Source organism: Eurytemora carolleeae, unplaced genomic scaffold (genome assembly GCF_000591075.1).
Source record: "Eurytemora carolleeae unplaced genomic scaffold, Eaff_2.0 scaffold138, whole genome shotgun sequence".
NCBI lineage: Eukaryota > Metazoa > Arthropoda > Copepoda > Calanoida > Temoridae > Eurytemora > Eurytemora carolleeae.
Genome location: NW_019396046.1, coordinates 11,734 through 33,430, shown reverse-complemented (window position 1 = coordinate 33,430; position 21,697 = coordinate 11,734). Strand labels below are relative to the sequence as shown.

At 34.1% G+C, this 21,697-nt stretch overlaps 3 protein-coding genes across 7 annotated transcripts; all 3 read right to left on the bottom strand.

Annotated features, from left to right (window-relative positions):
* Positions 1-105: 105 nt before the first annotated feature.
* LOC111702498 (uncharacterized) lies at positions 106-8,433 on the bottom strand. 3 transcript variants are annotated; one of them, XR_002765421.1, is made up of 8 exons: positions 8,164-8,433; positions 4,708-5,120; positions 4,227-4,489; positions 3,050-3,301; positions 2,803-2,920; positions 2,044-2,182; positions 672-1,675; positions 106-439 (listed from the first exon to the last, which is right to left on the bottom strand). XR_002765421.1 is itself a non-coding variant. In XM_023474219.1 (7 exons), exons 1-7 carry the CDS (start codon positions 8,411-8,413, stop codon positions 1,122-1,124), a joined length of 1,989 nt encoding a protein of 662 aa, XP_023329987.1. In that variant the 5' UTR covers positions 8,414-8,433; the 3' UTR covers positions 606-1,121. The 3 variants fall into 3 exon arrangements, 1 of the variants encoding a protein (XP_023329987.1); XR_002765422.1 differs by having other exon boundaries at positions 106-409; XM_023474219.1 differs by lacking the exon at positions 106-439 and having other exon boundaries at positions 606-1,675.
* LOC111702611 (breast cancer metastasis-suppressor 1-like protein) lies at positions 8,422-13,873 on the bottom strand. Its single transcript, XM_023474365.1, has 9 exons — positions 13,763-13,873; positions 13,382-13,459; positions 12,831-12,916; positions 12,460-12,547; positions 11,902-11,955; positions 10,767-10,856; positions 10,439-10,497; positions 9,717-9,837; positions 8,422-9,322 (listed from the first exon to the last, which is right to left on the bottom strand). Exons 1-9 carry the CDS (start codon positions 13,871-13,873, stop codon positions 9,251-9,253), a joined length of 759 nt encoding a protein of 252 aa, XP_023330133.1. The 3' UTR covers positions 8,422-9,250.
* A 1,046-nt stretch (positions 13,874-14,919) lies between these two features.
* Positions 14,920-21,446, bottom strand: LOC111702522 (structure-specific endonuclease subunit slx1). 3 transcript variants are annotated; one of them, XM_023474248.1, is made up of 9 exons: positions 21,337-21,446; positions 20,337-20,422; positions 19,704-19,769; positions 18,802-18,900; positions 17,967-18,062; positions 17,457-17,495; positions 16,854-17,001; positions 15,503-16,009; positions 14,920-15,458 (listed from the first exon to the last, which is right to left on the bottom strand). In XM_023474248.1, exons 2-8 carry the CDS (start codon positions 20,420-20,422, stop codon positions 15,896-15,898), a joined length of 648 nt encoding a protein of 215 aa, XP_023330016.1. In that variant the 5' UTR covers positions 21,337-21,446; the 3' UTR covers positions 14,920-15,458; positions 15,503-15,895. The 3 variants fall into 3 exon arrangements, with proteins under 3 accessions (XP_023330016.1, XP_023330025.1, XP_023330030.1); XM_023474257.1 differs by having other exon boundaries at positions 15,776-16,009; XM_023474262.1 differs by having other exon boundaries at positions 14,920-15,450; positions 15,776-16,009.
* Positions 21,447-21,697: the final 251 nt, after the last annotated feature.

The following is a 21,697-nucleotide window of genomic DNA, read 5'->3' as shown; positions in this document are numbered from 1 at the left end:
ACAACTAAAATAATTTTAAAGGGACTGACGAACTTTTAACTTTGCATTGAATATTCTAAAAATACGTCTGAAGTCTCTTTAAGCATTCAATTCAAAAGGTTGTACTTCATGGGTGTTAACAATTTGAAAAAATAAAAATAAATAAAAAATTGTATAACAAAATTTACTGATAGTTACAACTCAACTAATAATAATATAATAAAAATATATAATACAAATATCACACAAGGTCTACAACCCAAACATTCACAACAAAAATGAAAAAGGCAATGTTTTAATTTAAATTTATGGGGTGAACCTTATCACATAGGATTTAATACAAGAGTTAAACATTTTTGCGTGAATTGTGCTTTAATCCATTGTGACTAAATCAAAATTTAAGTAATGTAAGTAATGTATTTGGTTCTTTCTTATGTATCCCAGGAATGGGTTCGGGGGTCTATATATTCCTGAAAATTCATTATGTCCCCTCTTTTGAAAGTGTTTTTCCCCCCAGGAGTTGAGTTTTCTTAGGGATTAATTCGCTGAATTAGGAAAATAAATAAATGTTTGAGTTGAAGTATGAAAAATGACGATAAAACTTGCCTTTTTTGCCAAATTTTTCATTTTTTCCCCAAATCTTGAAAAATCATATGGGGGGGGGGTATTTCTTAAAAATAGACACCCCTGACTCTTTAGAACGGCATAAGATAAGGATGAAATGATTGGTCTCATGATTCACAACACAAAAGTATTTTTTAATTGTTTTTACTATCTGATATCCAGATATCCAATGATAAAAATCCATAAAGAAATTGAACGCGAAAACTCGAAACGTACTCCAATTATAGAGTTGGCAATTTTTGTATTGGATATCCTACAAAGTATAGGAATTCAGCTGCTGAAATTGATATCCTGCCAAGTTCAGGAATTCAGCTGCTGAACTTGATATCCAGCTAAGTTCTGAAATTCAGCTGCTGAACTAGATATCCAGCTAAGTTCAGGAATTCAGCAGCTGAACTTTATATCCAGCTTTAGGAGAATATTAATGAATTTTTGGTAAAACAGTATCAAATTTAATGAAAAAAGTTGTCTTTTGATATCCAACTTTTAATCCCTTCGCTAAAATTTCTTGTTCCTGTTTAAACTTGAATATCCTGATTCAACTGCTCTCCCTTTATCAGCTTCTCCTGTTCTACTTGCTCCTCCTGTTCTCCTCTATACATCTGCTCCTCCTGTTCTCCTCTATACATCTGCTCCTCCGATTCACCTCTATACAGCTGTTCCTGTTGCACACACACCTTGACTGTATTGAAAACGAAGACGACTGCAAACACGAGGCAGAGAACCGGAAACCCGATTAACCAGACTAAAGTGACCAACATGGATATACAGTTCCTGCCAAACCCAACCAATCCAATCCCTAGCCCGGTCACAATCAGACCGGTGTGGGCATATTTGACCGGGCCCCAGGACATTAATTCCATAGTGGTGGTGTCCTGACCGTAGAGTGCAAATGCCGCGTAGGATGAAGAAGAGAGGACGATTAGATATATGACACAGGAGATAGGTCCGGGGATCTTGCTTCTGCCGGAGGCCAGGGTTGTTAGGTGGAGGATGAGGAGGGAGGAGGTCAGGGCAACCTCCGAGGACATGTACAGGGTGAATGTATTTAGTATCTCCCAGTCTAGATTACCTAAAATAAAAGCAATTAATTCAAGAGAGAATTTCTTTAACATTTGCTTAAAAATCATTTCCATCCCCTTCTTAAATTATTCTTCGACGCTACCATTAAACTCTTATTCTGAGCAAAAAAAATTGAGAGATATCTTAGTTCAAAGATAATTTTTCATTGCAGTTTCGATACTTTAGCGACATGGGGTTTAAGTAGCAGCGACAAAAATATAAATTGACAGAATATCTCTTTTTTGAAGAAAGAAAAACGTAGATACTCTCTTTTTTGTTATCTAGTTAAAGATTTAAATGGTATCTTCATGAATTAGGCATGTCCCTCCACAAATGGAGGATCACTTGAAATAACGTCTACAGTCCCTTTCAAGTTACCTTGAACCGGGTTCTGCTCGGACCAGTAGTTCTCTGACTCTGGGGTTGACCAATGCTTGGACAGCTCCTGCATGGAGTAGAAGATGGAGTAGGTTAGAAGGATGGGACATAAAACTAACAGAGGAATACTGCTCACAACCTTCAATACAGGGTTTATTAGAAATATCTTAATATCAAAGCAAACAGGGTGTTTTGAAAAAAACTCCGTAGTTGATGGCAAACTGAAACCAATTTTATTTTTTTCGAACATTTAAAAATAAACTCACTGTCATTATCAGATTAAACATTGTATCACAAAAACAAAAACAGGTTTAGAATTGAGGCTCTGCCATTAACTAACTGTTTACATTTAGAGGCATCCTGTACAGTGCAAAAATATAAATAATATTAAAGGGATTGTCGTCGTCGTTCAAAGTGACCTTCCATTCAAAGAATCGGGCATTGCAATCTTTTCATATGCAGGGTCACTTGAAATTATGCTTACAGTCCCTTTAAACCAACATTTCCTTCCTTTACAACCTGAAAACAGTCCCTTTAAGTCAACATATCCTACCTTTAAAACCTGAAAACAGTCCCTTTCAGTCAACATATCCTACCTTTAAAACCTGAAAACAGTCTCTTTAAGCCAACATATCCTACCTTTATAACCTGAAAACAGTCTCTTTAAGCCAACATATCCAACCTGAAAACAGTCTCTTTAAGCCAACATATCCTACCTTTATAACCTGAAAACAGTCCCTTAAAGCCAACATATCCTACCTTTATAACCTGAAAACATATTGTAGAGGTATCCAGCTTGAGATGAACTAGGAGGGTTGATATTCCGAATGAGATTAGAAGAATGGCAATGAACGGAATCGGGAGAAGATGCATGAATCTAAAAAAAATATTGGAAATGACGCAAATATATTCATAAAGGTCGTATTTTCGCACATCTTCTCATGAAGGAGACAAACCGTCTTATCAAAGTATTTCACCTGATTTTTGAGATAAGATAAAAATAAACCTGAAAACTAGAGAAGCTGATGTTGGAAAGCGGTTTTCCTGGAGCAGGATCAGAGACATGGTGGAGTAGGAGGAGAGGAGAGCAAAGTATACACCGACCCCGAGGGAGATCAAGGAGGTCACCAGGTTTACCAAGACGGAAGGACGGAATGATCCTGCCAGGAGAAGGACTAGGACTGGGATACAAGATACAGTCGATATACCGGCCCAGTAGCGCAGGCTTGTCTCTACACCCTCAAATGGACCGTAGATTCTAAAAAGTATTAAAAATCCTTAATTAATTCAGTCTCCCTGGGAGCTGGGAACTTTGTTGAATTCTCAATACTCATAGTCCCGATTGCTTGATCCCTTTAAATTAAAGGATCTATCTAAGAAATGTACCCCTTTCTTTATTTCAGTTATTCTTCCCCTGATCAAAGCAGTTTTAAAGATTTTAGGACAAAAATAAATTGTATAAAGATCAGTTTTTAAATACACATTTTCCCACATGGAATAAATATCTGATAATTTAGGTCAGATTGTCATTTAAATTCTTCAAATTATAATTTTTGAATGGAGAGTAATGAACACTCGCCACTTACTCAAATTTGCTAATCCAAAAGGAATTAACTTTTGGTAATTCAAATTTAAGACTTTTGGATCTAACAGAATTCATGATTTTTGTGGATATTGATCGCGATATCCAATGTGGGCACTTTAAAATTTAAGGAATATTACTTCAACCCTCAATTAAAGTTATCCCTGTAGGGTCCATCACGTGATATGAAAGAGGATTTAAAGCAATCTGTAGATCTGTACAAGCTAGAGATTAATGATTGATCCCGACATACACTACACAAAAGGTCTAACTTGAGATTGCATAGAAAAATTCAGAGAAAAAAACGGTCTGAGGCCAGATTTAAAGAATTTGAGCCGCTCAAATATGGTTATTTCCACTTAATCAAGATTTAAGCTGGCGCTCAATTAAAAACCGGTTTTTGGCGGATTTCAGACCCGGCTCAAATTCATTAAATTCGGACTCAAAAAAAAGAAGATTTTTCACTTAATTATACACCCCTAGTTCCCCTAAGCTGAAATTCCCACCCCGTACTTACCTAAAGTGTGCATGGTTAGGGTGATTCCCACCCCGTACTTACCTAAAGTGTGCATGGTTAGGGTGATTCCCACCCCGTACTTACCTAAAGTGTGCATGGTTAGGGTGACTGCTCCAAGAATCCCAATCCTTGATAAAACAGAACTCAGTTACACAGCTCACCACACAGAGACCGAACACAAGGAGGAGTAGGATACAGTTCCCAATCCTTCTACCCTTCAGGACAGAGACAATCGTCTCCGCGTCGTTTAACCCTTTCCAGATGAGGGTCAGCTCCTTCACCGCGGTGGAAATGTACGAAGGGGTCTCTTGGGTGCTGGCAGCGGAGAATAACCGGTTTAAGAACTCCTACACAAAAGGGTAAATGTTTTCAAAAGTGATATTAAGAAAAACGAAGAAAACAAACTTTACTCCAGGAAAGACCAGATTTAATAAATATGATTAGTTGAACTGAGTAACTTTAATCAAACCACTTCTCTTCAGCTTGACAGCACAGGAGAACTGTTGGAACTGCACTGGCGGGACATAGTTCTACTACTTTTTGCTTATTTAATACAAACCCTTACCTTTAAGATTGGGATGGCTTGGTATAAATTTGGTGAGTATTGAACATCTCTATTCATAGTCATACAAGCAGCACTCTTTCTCCTCACAACCAGCAACCCAACAGCTATGACGAAGTGGAGAATGGCCACGATTATTCCAACAACATGCCCGAAGGTCCAACAGAAGGGTTGGATAACGCAAGCAGTGATAAGAAGAGACCCACTGGTGATAGTATCCAGTATAAAACAGAGTACAAAAGGAGACGGAAGCTGGAAAATATAATTAGTTTTCATTATTCTCCAAGATATTCCTCCAGCTGTATATCTGATCAGAAAGTTGAGAAGGGTGGAGAGAAGGAGATAAACCCCTAGAACCAGGCCGAGGAGGAACCAAGGGGCCAGCTCCCTAACATCAGGCAGAGCTACTCCGAACCCTGCAACAAGAACGTAATCGAATCAAATCTGCGTATCTCTACTGACGTTGGAGGGACCCAAACAAAGAATGGAGGGGTATAAGAGCTTAAAAGGCTCAGGTAGTATACAATGCAGGGTGTCCCAAAAAACTTTGTAAAACGGGTATTAATTTTTACAATCAAGGTGTCATTGAAAACTAGGAAAGCTTTATATTTCAGCTATTTCAAGGTGTATTTCTTCCTAGGCCTTATACCTTTTATGTTACAATCACTTCGCTGAGTATAATTCGATAATCAATTTCCCGGATTTGTCCAATTTTAGTTTGTTCACATTTGATTTTCATTTGTTCATAAATTATAAAAAAAACCGGCAGATTTTCGTATTTTTTTTGTCTGGCCTGAGGTTTTGTGTATAGTAAAATTTTGGATCAGTGTTTATTTTTTTGGCTCGAGCAATTTAAAAATAAAATTAGCATTAATAAAATAAATAAAAGAAAGCTACAGTTTCTGCTAGAACTTTGCCCAGTGTACAAAAGTTATCTAAAAATATATTTTTTAAAATCAATCGGTACATTCCACAACTCGTTTTTTTTGTCAAAAATATTTGATCCAACCCATTTGGACAAAAATATTTCAACTTGCGCTAAGATTTAGAGATTTTTGACTTAAACTCAAAACCAGTGGTTGTAACAAAAAAATGAGACCTAGAAAGAAAAAATTTACCAAGAAATAACTGAAATTAAGAGCTCTCCAATTACAACTTGATTGTGAAAATTGAATAAAAATTTTCGAATCAGAAACACGACGTTATCTTCCACATTTTTGATCAGATAAAGGTTTCAAGGGTACCGTTGTAAATTGGGCATTGTCATCTTTACATGGGAGTATGGAGGGACACTTGAAATTACGCTTACTGTCCCTTTAAGGGGTAGGAGAGAATTGAAGGTCGCTAGGTTAAATATTCTAAACATTCTTTCATACTTTCATAAAAAAACAGTCAGGACATATGATTATTCGTTTACTTTTCTAAAACATTTCTTACAGGAAGTAAATTAACACCTACTACAAAGTCTTTTGTGGGACACCCTGTATTTTCTTTAAAAATCTTTCCCCTTCCTCGTAACAACCTTTCTTCTTACGTACAAGGTCTCCCCACAGCAGTACGCAGTCACATGTACTGCACTTTCCCTGTACATAACAAGTTAAAATTCTTAAAAGATTTACTGCAAATGTTTTCTAGGGGTTCACTGTAAAATCGTAACTAGTCGCCACTTCAATTTTGATTCTAATGTAAGAGTTAAAAATGCTTGAAGGGACTGTAAGTGTAATTTAAGGGACTGTAAGTGTAATTTAAGGGACTGTAAGTGTAATTTAAGGGACTGTAAGTGTAATTTCATGTGACCCTCCATACAAAAGCATAGTCTGATCAAGTATGAATTAGATATCAATGGTTAAAATTCTAAAAACTGATTATTTTCAACTGTGGTTTCTATACATAAGTGACTTCCGCATTTCTACTGAAGGAAAACATAGGAATTATCAGAATTAAATACTTTTAAACCTAGAAAAACGACAATATCTTTTACATTTTTCAATATATATCAGATAAAGGTTTCAAAGATAACGTTGTGAGTCAGCCATTCCAATTTTTGCATGGAGGGTCATTTGAAACTATTCTTAAATTCTCTTTAATGTCCAAAAATAAAAAAAAATTAATAATTGTTATTTTTTTTCCTGAATTGGGAGAAGTCGATCTTCAGACCCCAGAAAGCTTTGACTATAAATTTCCTCATGATCAAACTTTTTCTATGGAATGACAAATTCATTTTTATTTCATTCAGAAAGAAATTTAAAAAAATTAAGTTTTAAATAATTATTTACTTATTTTCGTCACAATTTCAATAAAATTTGAATTAAGAAATCTTAAAATAATTTCCTAAATTAAAACTTAGACATCATAAATCTATTACTTGTATTAATATTCAGAAATCATGAAATAATTTCCTGAGACAGATCATGTGACTTGTGGTCCGACATTTTGGGTTTAGGCATTCCATCAATTCTGTCCTGGAGACCGTTTTAAAGCAGATATTGCACAGGAGATCCTCGGACAGTTCCTTACACGGGGGTATTTAATAATAATTGAAATAGAAATAACTTAAAGGGACTGTAAGCGTAATTTCAAGTGACCTTTCATGCAAAGATGCAATGACCGATTCACAACGGTACCCAGCTTTGTCTGATAAGGTATGAATCAGGTATCAATGATTGTAATTTTAAAAACTTTTGGAATTTTGTGGACCTATCAATGTGAGGTAGATTATAAATTGTACAGAAAATTTTTTCTAGAAAAATATTTTTTGCAATCTTTTTGTAAGGTCATCAATAACAACAATTTTAACATAATTAACGAACAATGGTACCTAAAAATCCGGGAAATTGAAAGGTTAAAATAAAATTGCTCTATGTTCGTATGCTCATCTGTAAATCTTTAAGAACTATAACCCTTTTCAATATTATTATCCATAAAATAATATTTCAACATTTAGTACCACCTACATTACCCCATTTTCTCCAACAGTCCTTTAGAGAAAAATATATTTTTTACCTCTTCTTCCTCATTCTCACTTCCACTCTCATTCTCATTATCCCCGTCATCGCTAAAAATACAATTTTAGAATTTTTTTAATTCAAAAAACTATATTAAGCTAGGAGAGAAACATGTCTTGTGCTGAAAACGTTAAAATTGTGGATATTGAGATCAAACCTTGATCTCAGCTTTTTATTAGTCTTCAGATTAATTGAATAGTTAGTTTGAATCCAGAAAATTCGGTACTAATACAAACTTTGGACCCAAAAACGTCGGACGGTACAAACATAAGACTGCAATACCTGTATAACTGTTCCCGCAGAATGGTAAACTGATTCTCAAGTTCTGTCAAGTCCTCAATATAGGAGCAGCGCCGTTTTTCAGATGTGTATTTAAAATTTTTAAAATGAATTTTAGGTGGAAAATTTATAGATTTTCAGGTTAATGGTAAGATTTAGTTGTAAATAATTCTACCTATAGTAAATCCTAGCCCAACCAGAGGTTTGATTACCCATGTTAGTACGGAATTACATCTGATAACGACAGTTCTATGCTCAGATACAGGAAGGATGGGTTCGTTGTCATTTGTTGCCACCTCCCGGTCCTCGATATTCTCAATGTCAGTTGCAACCTCCCTGTCTTCAATATTCACAGTTGCAACCTCCCGGCCTTCAATCCACTCGTCTTGACTCGAAGTCGACGTCCCATCATTTTTCCCCTCCATTGTAAAAATTCTGAAATTAGTCAAAGATGAAATGACATATTGAGGCAAAGTGTAAAAAATACATATGTTCTTATTTTCAAAACAATAAATTTGTTGTTTGCAGAAATTGTTTTCCTTTTCAGTATTTTTAGTTTATTTAACATCACAACTGTGTACAAAAGAACAAGAAATTTAATATTTGAAAGTTAAGCTATATTTTTGGAAAAAAACTTTTCAATAAAAAAACCGTTGTTTTAAATAGATGAGGAGGCATTTATGGCTGTATCAAAGGGGGAAGGGTACAAAACAATCAAGCTAAAGCAATACTAGTGTTGATACTTAATGGGATGGTTAGTGTTACTCTCAGTGACCCTCCATGTCAAGATGGCAACGGAAAACTTTAAAGCGGGTTCGCTGCTAAAGTGACATAAGCCTTCCTTATTACGTACAATGGAAAAATTATCAGAATTAAACACTTGTCAAGGAAACGACGGCATCTTCCACATTTCTAATCAGATGAAGGTTTCAAGGCTATTATTGTAAATAGGACACTGCCATCTTTGCATGGAGTATGGAGGGTCACTTGAAATTACACTTTCTTTTCTTGTAACGGGCAGGAAAGAATTTCAGGTATCTAGGTATTCTTTCAGAAACAAAACGAATGAGTCAGGACATATCATTATCCGTTTTTGTAATATATTAATTACAGGAAGTAAATAAAAGTTGAAAATCTAGCATAAAAATATGAAAATATCAAAACATGCATCAAAATGAAAGTTCATGAGTTTTTAATCCCTAATTGGCGCCCGGAATGCCGGTAGTCAAAATCTGGATTAAATTCAAGATTTGAAACCAAGATCATTTCTCGGAAGCTTTGAGATTAACCAGAGATTTTTTGATCTGAGTCCAGTCCTCCAGAATATCAGCCTCCTGCAGGAAGGATTGATAAATATATAGCAGGAAGGATTGATAAATATATAGCAGAAAGGATTGATAAATAGCTAGTTAAAATAGTCAAGATTGATTAGGGTGACACAAAATTTTGTACAGGCAACCCTTGTTTTTAATATTGAGATAAAAGTCTAAAATTTTTCATGCATTCTCTTCAAATTTGAATCAAGGTTTTGCCGTCAAACGACCCATAGAACCTGTGCACCCTAATATAGATTAATAAATAGAATAAAAGTTATTGATAAATTGAGATTGATTTATCAGACATGTCATCTAAGTCCTATAAATGTCAAAGCATTGTCAAAACTATGATGCGGTTGGTTCGAAGAATGTTTGACAAAAAATTGATTTCCCCTATATGCCCGGTGCTCACCTGAAGCATGTAAACAATATACGGTCCTGACACTGTGACCGGCTTTCTGCGACGGTCAGTGTCCGTCTGATCCAACTTCCGTTTCCGGTTTCGTCGAGTACTCTGCTCCCATAGTCCAGTACTAAATTGAATGAATTGAATGAATCGAATAAATCGAATGAACTGAAAGAACCGAATGAATCGAATGGATCGAATGGATCGAATGAATCGAATGAATCGAATGAATCGAATGAATCGAATGAATCGAATGAATCGAATGAATCGAATGAATCGAATGAATCGAATGAATGAATTGAATGAATTGAATGAATTGAATGAATTGAATGAATTGAATGAATTGAATGGATTGAATGAATCGAATGGATTGAATGGATCCAATCGAATTGATCGAATGGATTGAATGGATCCAATCGAATTGATCGAATGGATCGAATCGAATTGATCGAATGGATCGAATGAATTGAATGAATCGAATGAATCAAAAGAATCAAACAATTCAAATATAAAACATGGAATACTATTGGGCAATCCCAGAAGGGTTAGTTAATTTGAATTGGAAAGATCGTTGAACTACCTACGTCCTACAGCCAGTTCAAATCCTAAATTGCCCATTCAAATCTTTAACTTTGGATTGGTGATTTAAGAATTAAAAACGGATGTAGGTAGTTCAGCGATCTAGCTCAAATTGATCAAATTTCTGATAAAAAGTTAAGATTACTAACCTAAAATCTACATTATTTTTGTCCTCTTCCAACCGCCTTGTTTTCTCTTCAAGTTCAGCCTGGCGTTAAAAAATTAATATAAACATATAAAACATATAAAACAATTAAAACATTCATTCAATCATTCAATCATTCAATCATTTAATCATTTAATCATTTAATCATTTAATCATTCAATCATTCAATCATTCAATCATTCAATCATTCAATCAATCAACATCACTCTTCTGACCTTAATTCCGTCAAAAACATCAAAAATCATCAAAACAAACAATCTATATGACAGTCAATCAAATTTTAAAAGAAATCTATCAATCAAACATCTGACCTTAACTCCGTCGAATACCAGCTGTTTTTCAGATTCATAATTCTGTTTCGAGGCTAGCTCTTCAGCCTCGTATTTACACTGGATATTCTCCTATGCACAATACACAAGAATTAGTTACATTCTGTTTTAGTAATTATCTAACATTAACACTGGGTATTTTCCTATACACAATACACAAGATTAGTTAAATTCTGTTTTTGTAATTATCTAACATTAACACTGGGTATTCTCCTATACACAATGAGGGAGGGGGTGCAGAGGCGCCATGATCCCCGCAAAAATGACCTCCGAACCTCAGGATTTGCAGAATTACCTCCAGGCCCCGCAAAACTGGTCTCCCAGCCTCGGTGACGTCACCAAGCCTACCGCCATTCTGTCAGTGCGGATCCGGATCCGCATCAAAATTAAATGGATCTTAAGCACTGGTCTTGCGTCTTATTTCTGACGTGAAAACTTATTAATGAGATTAAGTTAAAGGGATGATTAACAAGCGTAATTGTAAGTTACCCTCTAAGATGGCAATGCCCGATTCACAACGGTGCCATTTTAAATGCTTTGTCTGATCATGTATGATTTCCACAGAGTTGAGTTCAAAAAACCGGTTTAACATTCTATTTGGCGGATTTTCATGGTAGGAATCGGCTCATTCCCAGTTTTTATGAGAACAAGACTCAACATTGAGCCTTATTCTCCACTAAAACCAACCACAGTTGGTTTTATTTTCAATGGGCCAATCTCCTTAAGTCGAGCGGAAGATTTTGCAGCTGTCAATCGCGTGACACAAGCTGTCGTCAGAGTAGGGTCGAAGATTCTGTCTTTAAGTCGGGTTTAAAGAATTACGAGTCGAAGTTTTTAAATCTCGAGCTCAGAATTAAACCAAAAAAGTATTTTTCTAATTATTAATTAGATAAATGATGGAAATCGGGCCTTGGCATCTTTGCATGGAGGAGGGTAACTTGAAATTAACAGTCCATTTAAGCTAAACGTAAGCTCATAAAAAGTCTAGAAACTTTTTGATTACAAATTAGATTTTGAATATATGTTTCAGCTGATTAACACATTAAAATCAAATTTAAATAGTTTCATTTAAAGGTTCCAAGCTCTGAAAAATTTAGAAAAAAAATCAAATAGCTACCTGTCTTAACTGTCGGAGAATGGCACCAACCTCCAACTGTATTCTCATGTTCTCCTAAAAGAAGAAGTTATTAAAACCTGTCAAATATTTTAGCAATTATTTACAATTCATTTTATAATTTTTACAATTATTTATTTGTTTTCAAACGACACAAAAAAAAACTTCGATATGATCCCCCAAACGCTCCAAGAGGTAAATTGGACTCAGAAAATTACTCAGAAAAAAAAAGCATGGATAGTGGATAAAAGAGAAAAATAGTCTGCAGACGTACGGGCAATAATTAGTGATGACGAAATGAATGAACCTTATTAAGTCTTGAACCATTTTTTCAAATAAAAGAAAATAATAAATTGTTTTACAACTATCATTTATTAAAAACTATTCAAAGCTCAGCTGTAATAAATAAACAAAAAGTAATTAAAAATTACTAGCTGTAATAAATAAACAAAAAGTAATTAAAAATTACTAACTCCCTAAAGTTTAAACATAAACCTTAATGCCTATAAACATTAATCTAACCTAACACGTGTAATGTTAACGAGCATTGCATTGCAGTACCTGTAGTTCCTCTAATGGTTGAATGTACTCCTGAGCCCGTTCAGCTTTCACTTCAGCCAGCTTAGATTCAATCTGGGTCAACCTCTCCCTAATCAATCAATCAATCATAAAATCGACCAATCATTCAATCAATCAATCAATCAATATCAAAAATATTTACAACAAATTCATCTTAAATCTTAAATTCATATACAATAAATTCAATTACCAATTTGATTGTTTTGTCTACTGAAAGCTTTAATACCAAAATCAAATATTGAAACCAACGTTGCAAAAGAATGAAATCTATCTATTAATTCGAAGATTTGAATTATCTAGTTTTGGCGGATTAATTTTTACAATGAAGACGATATTTGGCTGGGCTGCAATACCTGTATAACTGTTCCCGCAGAATGGTAAACTGATTCTCAAGTTCTGTCAAGTCCTCAATATAGGATTCTCTCCGTTTTTCTCCCTCCTAAATAAATTTTTAATTCAAAATTTTTTTAATTTGACTTTAGAGGGAAGGGTGGGGGGGGTTAATCGTGAAGAAAATATAAATCCCAGCATCGTTCTTTGACTGCTTTTAAATCGTGTTCCTCGTCAATGTATGTCAAAACCGTATTTATAATAATTTTATCATTTTATAAGATAATTACCCTATATCATTATTAGATTTCTTCGACCTGACCCCTCCCCCACATCATTCATACCCTCGTGTTTTGATGAATGAGAGGTTTAAAGAGAAATTAATTCTTTAAATAACATGTTTGTGTCCTCACTATTCTATTCTTATTACCCCCAACTAAGCGAGAAAAAAAGTCATTTTAACTTAGGGGAAAATTTGAAGTGGGGTTGGGGAATAATTTTTGAATAAAATGTAATAAAATGTACAGTTAGTACACCCTTGCTAGAAAATCCTCGAATAAAGTTTGAAACCTACCTCTACATCCATATCTGAGGAATCAGATCCTGATCCATCCTCAGAGCTCTCATCACCAGAACTATGCTTTCCCACCTTCTACACAAATTATTATTATTATTATTATTATTATAATTCAACCCACAGTGAAAGTATCATGTCCTGTATGCTATGTATGTTACGTTGAGCTCCAGGGTTGAGCTCCTGGTCACTTACCCTTGTATGTTTGGGTTTTAATGAATCGTGAATTTTTAAAGGGTATTTTCACTCATGTAGCAGTGCTTAGGATCCGGATCCATTGGATTCACAACATTTAAGCTCCATGGATCCTGATTCATTGGACTCAAAACATTTAAACTTCATTGATATAGATTTATTGGATTCACAACATTTAAGCTCCACCAGATTCATTGCATGCAAAACATTAATAGATCCGTATCCATTGGATCCAAAACATTTACACTCCAGATCCGTATCAATTGGAGCCGCAGCATTAAAAATCCATGGATACATATCAATTGGATTCACAACATTAAAGCTTCATGAATCCGGATTCACTGGATCCACAATTAATTTAAAGCTCAATGAGTCTGGATCAATTGTATCTACAACATTAGAGCTCAATTGATCTGGATTAATTGGATCCACAACATTGAAGCTCCATGGAACCGGATCAATTGGTTTTCCACAACAATAAAGCTCGATGATTCCTAATCCATTGGATCCACAACATTAAAGCTCAATAGATCCGGATCTCTTGGATCCACNACTAACAAACGTCGGACAGTACAAACGTTGGACTAGTGCAAACGTAGGACTGGTACAAACGTCGGACAGTACTAACGTGAGACCAGTACAAACGTCGGACTAAGGAAACAATTATTTGAATTTTAAGATTTTTTCCTTGAGGTTATTTCCTTTTATCTACTGGTTAATACAAATCTACCAAAAGTTACTGAGTTCTTGTCACTAACTCAAATATTCTCATCTCTAAATATTTGCAACCTGGTAATAGTATTAACCTTTAATACTTTCAAACTAAAACTGTTTGATCTTATAGAATTCATAGGTTGAAATATTAAAGGTTATACGAAAGATATATGCAAAGATATAGGCATATTGAAACATCAGAGTTTGCGACAATTGAACTCAATTCATTTTTGGTCTGTTGTTTTATGCAGTGCTACCACCTTAAAAGGATGAGACTTTATTCAGTTGATTTTTACCAAACTCAACCATAGTCCGACGTTTTTTCTTAAAAATGGACCCGTCCGACGTTTGTACTAGTCTGACAAATGAACACTTTGAGTTTGATCTGATGCCAGCATTCACGGTTTAAAATATGCGATACAAAGATAGATGGATATCAGTTCTATTACTATAAATGATATTCACCTGTAGATTGACGGGGTATGTCGAGATTTTATCAATTTACTCATTGTATCAGTTCAAGTTGTCACCGCTAGAGGCCTCCGGGGTCTCGAGTCCTTATTCACTGAACACCAGACAGTATCTTTGTGATTCATCTACATTCTATAATCATCAGTCAGAAAGATTTGTCTGAAAATACATGATTAGAATACTTTTGTAGGAAAATGTATATGATGAGAATGCTATGATGTCACAATACATTTTTGAAGACGTCAATATATAACAATTCATTTTTAGTTTTACTGAAGTTTACACTTATAAAGAAATATTATGTATATATGTATATATTTTATAAAAATTTGGGATCTAATATATCTATTATGTAGTTTATTGTTACCATATTATTACAAAATTATTAAGTTATTTCAAGTAACACTCAATGCAAATATGGAATGCCCGAATCACATTGGTACGATTGGATATCCGTGTTTTATTTTTATAACTTTTAATTTTCATATGGGTTTTCTCTGCATAAGAGACTTGCGCATTTCGTGCTTGTAAGAAACAATGGAGACCTATCAGAAAATAACACTTTTCGAGTGAGAAAACCACATTTCAAGAGTACCATTGTAAATCGGGCATTGACATCTTTGCCATGGAGGGTCACTTAAATTAAGCTTTATACAAGCAATATGATGATGATTATGGATAGGTAGTCTCTGACAATCTATCCGTGAGATCANGAGAGCCCAGACCAACATCGAGGCTTACACTAGTCAGTACAGATTAAAAAACAAATTATCTAAAAAGTTAAAAACTAATCGGGTACTGCCAATATACGTAACAAAAAAATATTATCCGAATAAAGGCAAATAGATTTATACAACAATAAATGACAGTAAATTATAACATATTTGTGGAAGAAATCCCGCATTGTAATCGTAACCAGTCAGGGGTTGAAACTTGAAGGGAGCTCTGAATAACTAAAATAAAGATATGGAAAGGTAGTAATAAAAAAAAAATCCTCAAATTTTAAGTTCCCACTGTGGATATCGAGATCATGCAATCGTGATTATGACTATCGATCAACATAAAAATAATTTAACACTCCACTGTTCACAAAAAAAGAAGAAAATGTTGTTTATCAGGCGATTTTTTCAAGATTTAAGAATCACTGTCTTCCAGGAATTCATCATCGTGAACGGCTTCGTAACAACCTTTCTTCTTACGTACAAGGTCTCCCCACAGCAGTACGCAGTCACATGTACTGCACTTTCCCTGTACATAACAAGTTAAAATTCTTTTTATTATTATTATTATTATTAACACGATCTAGAAAAAAGACTAATCGATCTCAACGAAACTAGAGTATATATCATGAAATTCTTTAAGGCTAACGCTGTTTATTATTTTATCTGTCGTTTCAAGTTAAAAAAATATCATCATAATCTTTATATACTATAAATTACTGACAATTCAAAAACTAAAAATATTGTACATAGCAGCGTATTGAAGATAAAAATCAATTCAATATTTTAATATTAAAATAAAATAACGCAGAAAAAAATATTTTATGAAAGTAAAATAAATGTATTTAAAATTACTTTCCACAAATTTCAGGTGACCCTCGGTGCGAAGATGGGAAAGTCTGATATATAACAGTATCAAATGTTTATGACTTTGAAAACTGATAAATGTTCAATTGTGATATCTCTCAAAAAGTTAATTGCGCATTTCTACGCCAGGAAACGAATTGTAATTATAATTTAACACTTATAAACCAAGAAAAACATGCAATTGCACTTACAGTCTTTTTAAATCTAAAAATCTTTCGCCAGAAAAATAATGATAACTCGCATTAAAAACATTTAAAAAAAGAAAAAACTGGATATCCAGTTAGATCATTGTCGATTGTTTGGCAGTTTGTGTGACAATTAATATGAAAGATAGTCCTATCTAGCTTATGATACCTGGGGAGAGGGGGGGTTTGGGCAAATGCAACATATTTAATTTAGTTGAAATTTGAAACATTGAAACAAAATTTACTCCGCGCAAACAAAACCACTATATTCCGTGGCTCTATATGTATAAGATGATTTTGCATATGTTTATATACCCTTGCCTGATTCTCTTCCTTGCCTTCCTTATTCTTCTTCTTCTTTATACTTTTCACTGGACCATAAACAATAGGTATATGAAGGGGCGGGGAGAGGGAGGGGGGGAACTCACGTTCATAGTCGGGATTCAACCAGCGGACTGTCAGGGGTAATCTAAAAGGAGAATTTATTTTAATTGGTTTTGTTGGCGTATATCATGGGTGTGATAATTTAAAACGTTTATTTTTATTTAAAACTAATTTTGTCTTGCGTTTTATTTGGATGTGTTGTGCAGGGCCCCGAAACTTAGATTTTTTATTTCAATATCTAAATTCAGCAGTATAAAAAAATCCTTCACCAAATGTTTCTTGAGAATTCGGGGGTGGGAGAAATATATACTCTTATGTTGAAACTAGTGAATTGTGGATATTTAGATTAATAATTTGATCTCGATCTTTCGTTTATCTAAGATTAATTTAATCTTTATTCTTAATCCTAGAAAAACGGCAATATCTTCAACATCATAGATCAAATAAAGGTTTCTAGGGTACCGTTGTAAATCGGGCTCCTTTGCATGGAGGGTCACTTGAGATTACGCATACAGTCCCTTTAAGATTAAATTTGTTTACCTAGACCATGGCTCAAGTTTCAGCATACTGGCGAGTATTCTACAAAAATAAAAAATCTTTTTTCAAATTTTAGTTTTAAACCTCAAAATAATAGTTAATTAAAAAAATAATTTTGTAAATGAATTCATAAATTAAAAACTATATTGGACCCTGGACATAAAGTAAACAATAAAAATAAATATTAACAAATATCCTAAAACCTTCATGGCAACGGATTTAAAAATTTTGATGGCTAATTACAAAACAATCATAGTTAATAATGAAGTAAAACTCAACCCCCCCCCCTCCTCCTCCGTCTCAATCCCTTCTTAAATTTACAAAAAACTGCTTTGTTACCAACTAATCTTAAAGGGACCACTAAAGTGTACATAGGAATTATCAGGTCTTCTTAATAAACTTTTGAATCTAAAAAAGCGTAATATCTTCCACATTGTTATTTATCAGATAAAGGTTTTAAGGGTACTGTTGTGAATCGGGCATTGCCTTCTTTGCTAATAAACTAATAACTACCGTAGACAGTAATCGTAGGATTTTTCGGCAGATTTCTTGGCCGGCAGTTGATTGAGCCGCCGGGACCGCTGGGGATGCTGCCAAGACCATTCAAATCTTAAACAAAGAGACTGTTCGCAAATTAAAATAAAAAAGGGTCATTTCTCGAAAAATGAAGGGTAGTAGATTAAAAAGAGGATTCACAATGATTAAATGGGAGGATAATAAACAGGGTTAGCAATGATTAAATGGGAGGATAATAAAGGGAGGGTTAGCAATGATTAAATGGTAGAATAATAAAGGGAGAGTTAGCAATGATCAAATGGGAGGATAATAAAGGGAGGGTTAGCAATGATTAAATGGTAGAATAATAAAGGGAGAGTTAGCAATGATCAAATGGGAGGATAATAAAGGGAGGGTTAGCAATGATTAAATGGGAGGATAATAAAGGGAGGGTTAGCAATGATTGAATGGGAGGATAATAAAGGGAGGGTTAGCAATGATTAAATGGGAGGATAATAAAGGGAGGGTTAGCAATGATTGAATAAGAGGATAATATAGGGAGGGTTAACAATGATTGAATGGGAGGATAATATAGGGAGGGTTAACAATGATTGAATGGGATAAAAAAGGGAAGTGTTCACACTGAATGAAAGGATATATATTAAAGAGAGGGTTCACAATGAATGAAAGGATGGATATTAAAGCGAGTGTTCACAATGAATGAAAGGATGGATATTAAAGGAAGTGTTCACAATGAATGAAAGGGAGGATAATAAATAGACTGGCAGAGCATGAGTGACGAAGAGTTAATGATCGAGTTGGAATTTCAACAGAATTGTTTCCCCCATCTAACCTAAGAGCCGAGATCTCGTTAGGGAAACCGTGCGTGATTAGAACCATTTCCCATGGTCCTTTACTAGAGGTTCTCCTTGCTCCTCCAGCCTGGGTTCCTCTAGATCATCATAAGACTTAATAGGGGTAACAGAGATAATCGTAATCCTGTTAACAATAAACTACTAGCTACAGGGGTGAATCATTTTAAGAATATGAACTAAGAAATGATTTTTGAAGATCTTGGGTTAAAAAACGAAAAAATTGTGAAATCAATTTGTTATCTTTTAGATATGGTTGCCCAAAAAACTTAATTATCTACCAAAAATAATTTATTTCGATCCAGTTCAAGGAAAAAAACCATTACTTATTATAATAAAAGTAACACCCTGGCTTTTAATTTAAAACGGACTATTAACGATAAACTTAAATGGGCTTTCAAAGAACAGTAAAGAACTTTAGACGAAGAACTAAAAGGATACATTAACCTCCTTCTCTTTTTAACAATTTTATTCGAGCTAAATTCTAAATTTGGAAAACTCATAAGATTTGACGAGGAACTTATATATCGACTTTATCTTTACCTTTTCAGAATTTAAAAAGAAAAAGGGGGGGGGGGGTCAGGGACGACATAAGCCCCGCAAAACGGTCTCCAAGTCTCAGGATTCGCAGATAAGTTTTAAAAATGACCTGGAGCTATCTTTAGAATAGATACTATAGAAGCAATGTATAACATTTTTTAGAACAGATATTTAAGCAAAGTTTTTTGGAAATTCAAGAAAATACTGCATAACTATTTAAAAATAAAGCAGTAAAAAATGTTACTGATTACTTCTTTAATCTCATGCGAATCTGCAAATACGGAGGCTCGGAGACCATTTTACGGGGCTCATAAGAATCGTAAAAAATATAACAATTTTTTACCTATTGTGCTGAAGAATTCTTCTGTTTGGATCTACTGTAAATCCAATATAGGTTCTTCCTTTATACCTGAACAAATAAGGTATATATTTTCATGAAAAAACCCCCCCCCCCCCCTGCTGATCGATTCCAATTCCAAGTATTGTAGAAATATATTATATTAAATGGTTAAAAAATCAAACTTAACTTGAAAGGACTTAACGTTTTTTAAGCTCAAGTGATCCTTTAAACTGAAATATACCGGATTTTTTTGAGCACAAGATGTCAAAAATGCAAAGAACCTGAACATTTTCAAGAATAAAATGAATGGCAAAACTACTGAATGGCCAACATTTTGAAATGGTTCAAAAGTAAAACTAAACTTCAAACTTTTCGCTTTTTTTAATCAATATTCAACATATTTTAAGAATTCCAGAAAAAATTATTAGGTAATTCAATAACATATACGGAAAACCTACCCCCCCCCTTCACAGCTTCAATGGTTATGAAATCTACTGAAAGTATACCAACCTAGGGTTTAAAAAGTACAATAAGTACACGCCATATACCAACCTAGGGTTTAAACAGTACAATAAGTACACGCCATATACCAACCTAGGGTTTAAACAGTACAATAAGTACACGCCATATACCAACCTAGGGTTTAAACAGTACAATAAGTACACGCCAAAGAATTCTTCCACCTCCTTCGCTCCTTCAGGGGCTTTCCCAGGCCGATCCATCTAAAATAGTCAAAGTCAAACTCCTCAATATTTATGATTTAGGGAAAAATCCTTCTCTAAGAAATTACCTTCAATTTTGTTGTAGTATTGTAATATTCCAGGGTTAGGTCAGGATAGGTTAAGACAAATTATAGGCCAAGCGCTGTGGTTATGACCGACTAGGGGGGGCCAAGCGCTGCGACTAAGTTAGGATACGTCGGGACAGGACAACGTGGCCACATGTCCAACTTTAAACAAGTGCAAGTGGTTCAAAATAAAACTTAAGATTAAAAAAAATATAAATGTACATTTTTTCCAAATATGTACATTTTTTCCAAATATGTACATTTTTCCAAATATGTACATTTTTTCCAAATATGTACATTTTTTCCAAATATTTACATTTTTTCCAAATATGTACATTTTTACCAAATATGTACATTTTTTCCAAATATGTACATTTTTACCAAACATGTACATTTTTTCCAAATATGTACATTTTTTCCAAATATGTACATTTTTCCAAATATCCTTCTCTAGGAAATCACCCAAACCAGAACTTTTGACGTATTTGTACAAGCTCAATGCGCTTTGCAATTCAAACTATTTTATTTAATAGAATTAATTCACTTTGACGGTAAACTATATATTATATTTAATAGAATTAATTCACTTTAACGGTAAATTATGCTTGCTATAGTAGTAAAGTGAATCATAATATACAAAAACGGCTACAATTGGTTGATAACCTAATACGAAAATAATTTTACTAATTTACAGTATTCAAAAATACTAAAGGTGTGGGTCTGTTCTATTAAACGCTTTTTNACAACAAATCAATAAATTTAATTTATTTATTTTTTCATGATCGCGCCGGGTCAAGTTCAAAATGGTTCCTAGCATTCATATATTTCTAACCATGGTAAAAACCCTACCTTGAACTTGTTAAAATTACGTTAACATTTTTAACATTCAACAGTAAATTTAGTAGATTCAAATGCGCGAGAACCCACTTGCTCTAACTCTTGCCGCTTAATACGAAATTCGAGAAAACACTAGAACCGGAGTACACAATTTAGGGGTGTTCAAAACAATTTTTTCCATAATTTTTTTCTGTAATTGTCCATAGCAATGAAAACGGCATATATAAAAAAGCAAATAAATCGGAGTTTAAATTATTTATTTATTTCATCGAATAGATGTAATTAATTTTGTACATCCCTGTTTAGAAGAGCGTAATAAAAAATTACGAAGACGACGTGAAGTTTGATTACAATAAAACAGAAAACTCTGTGC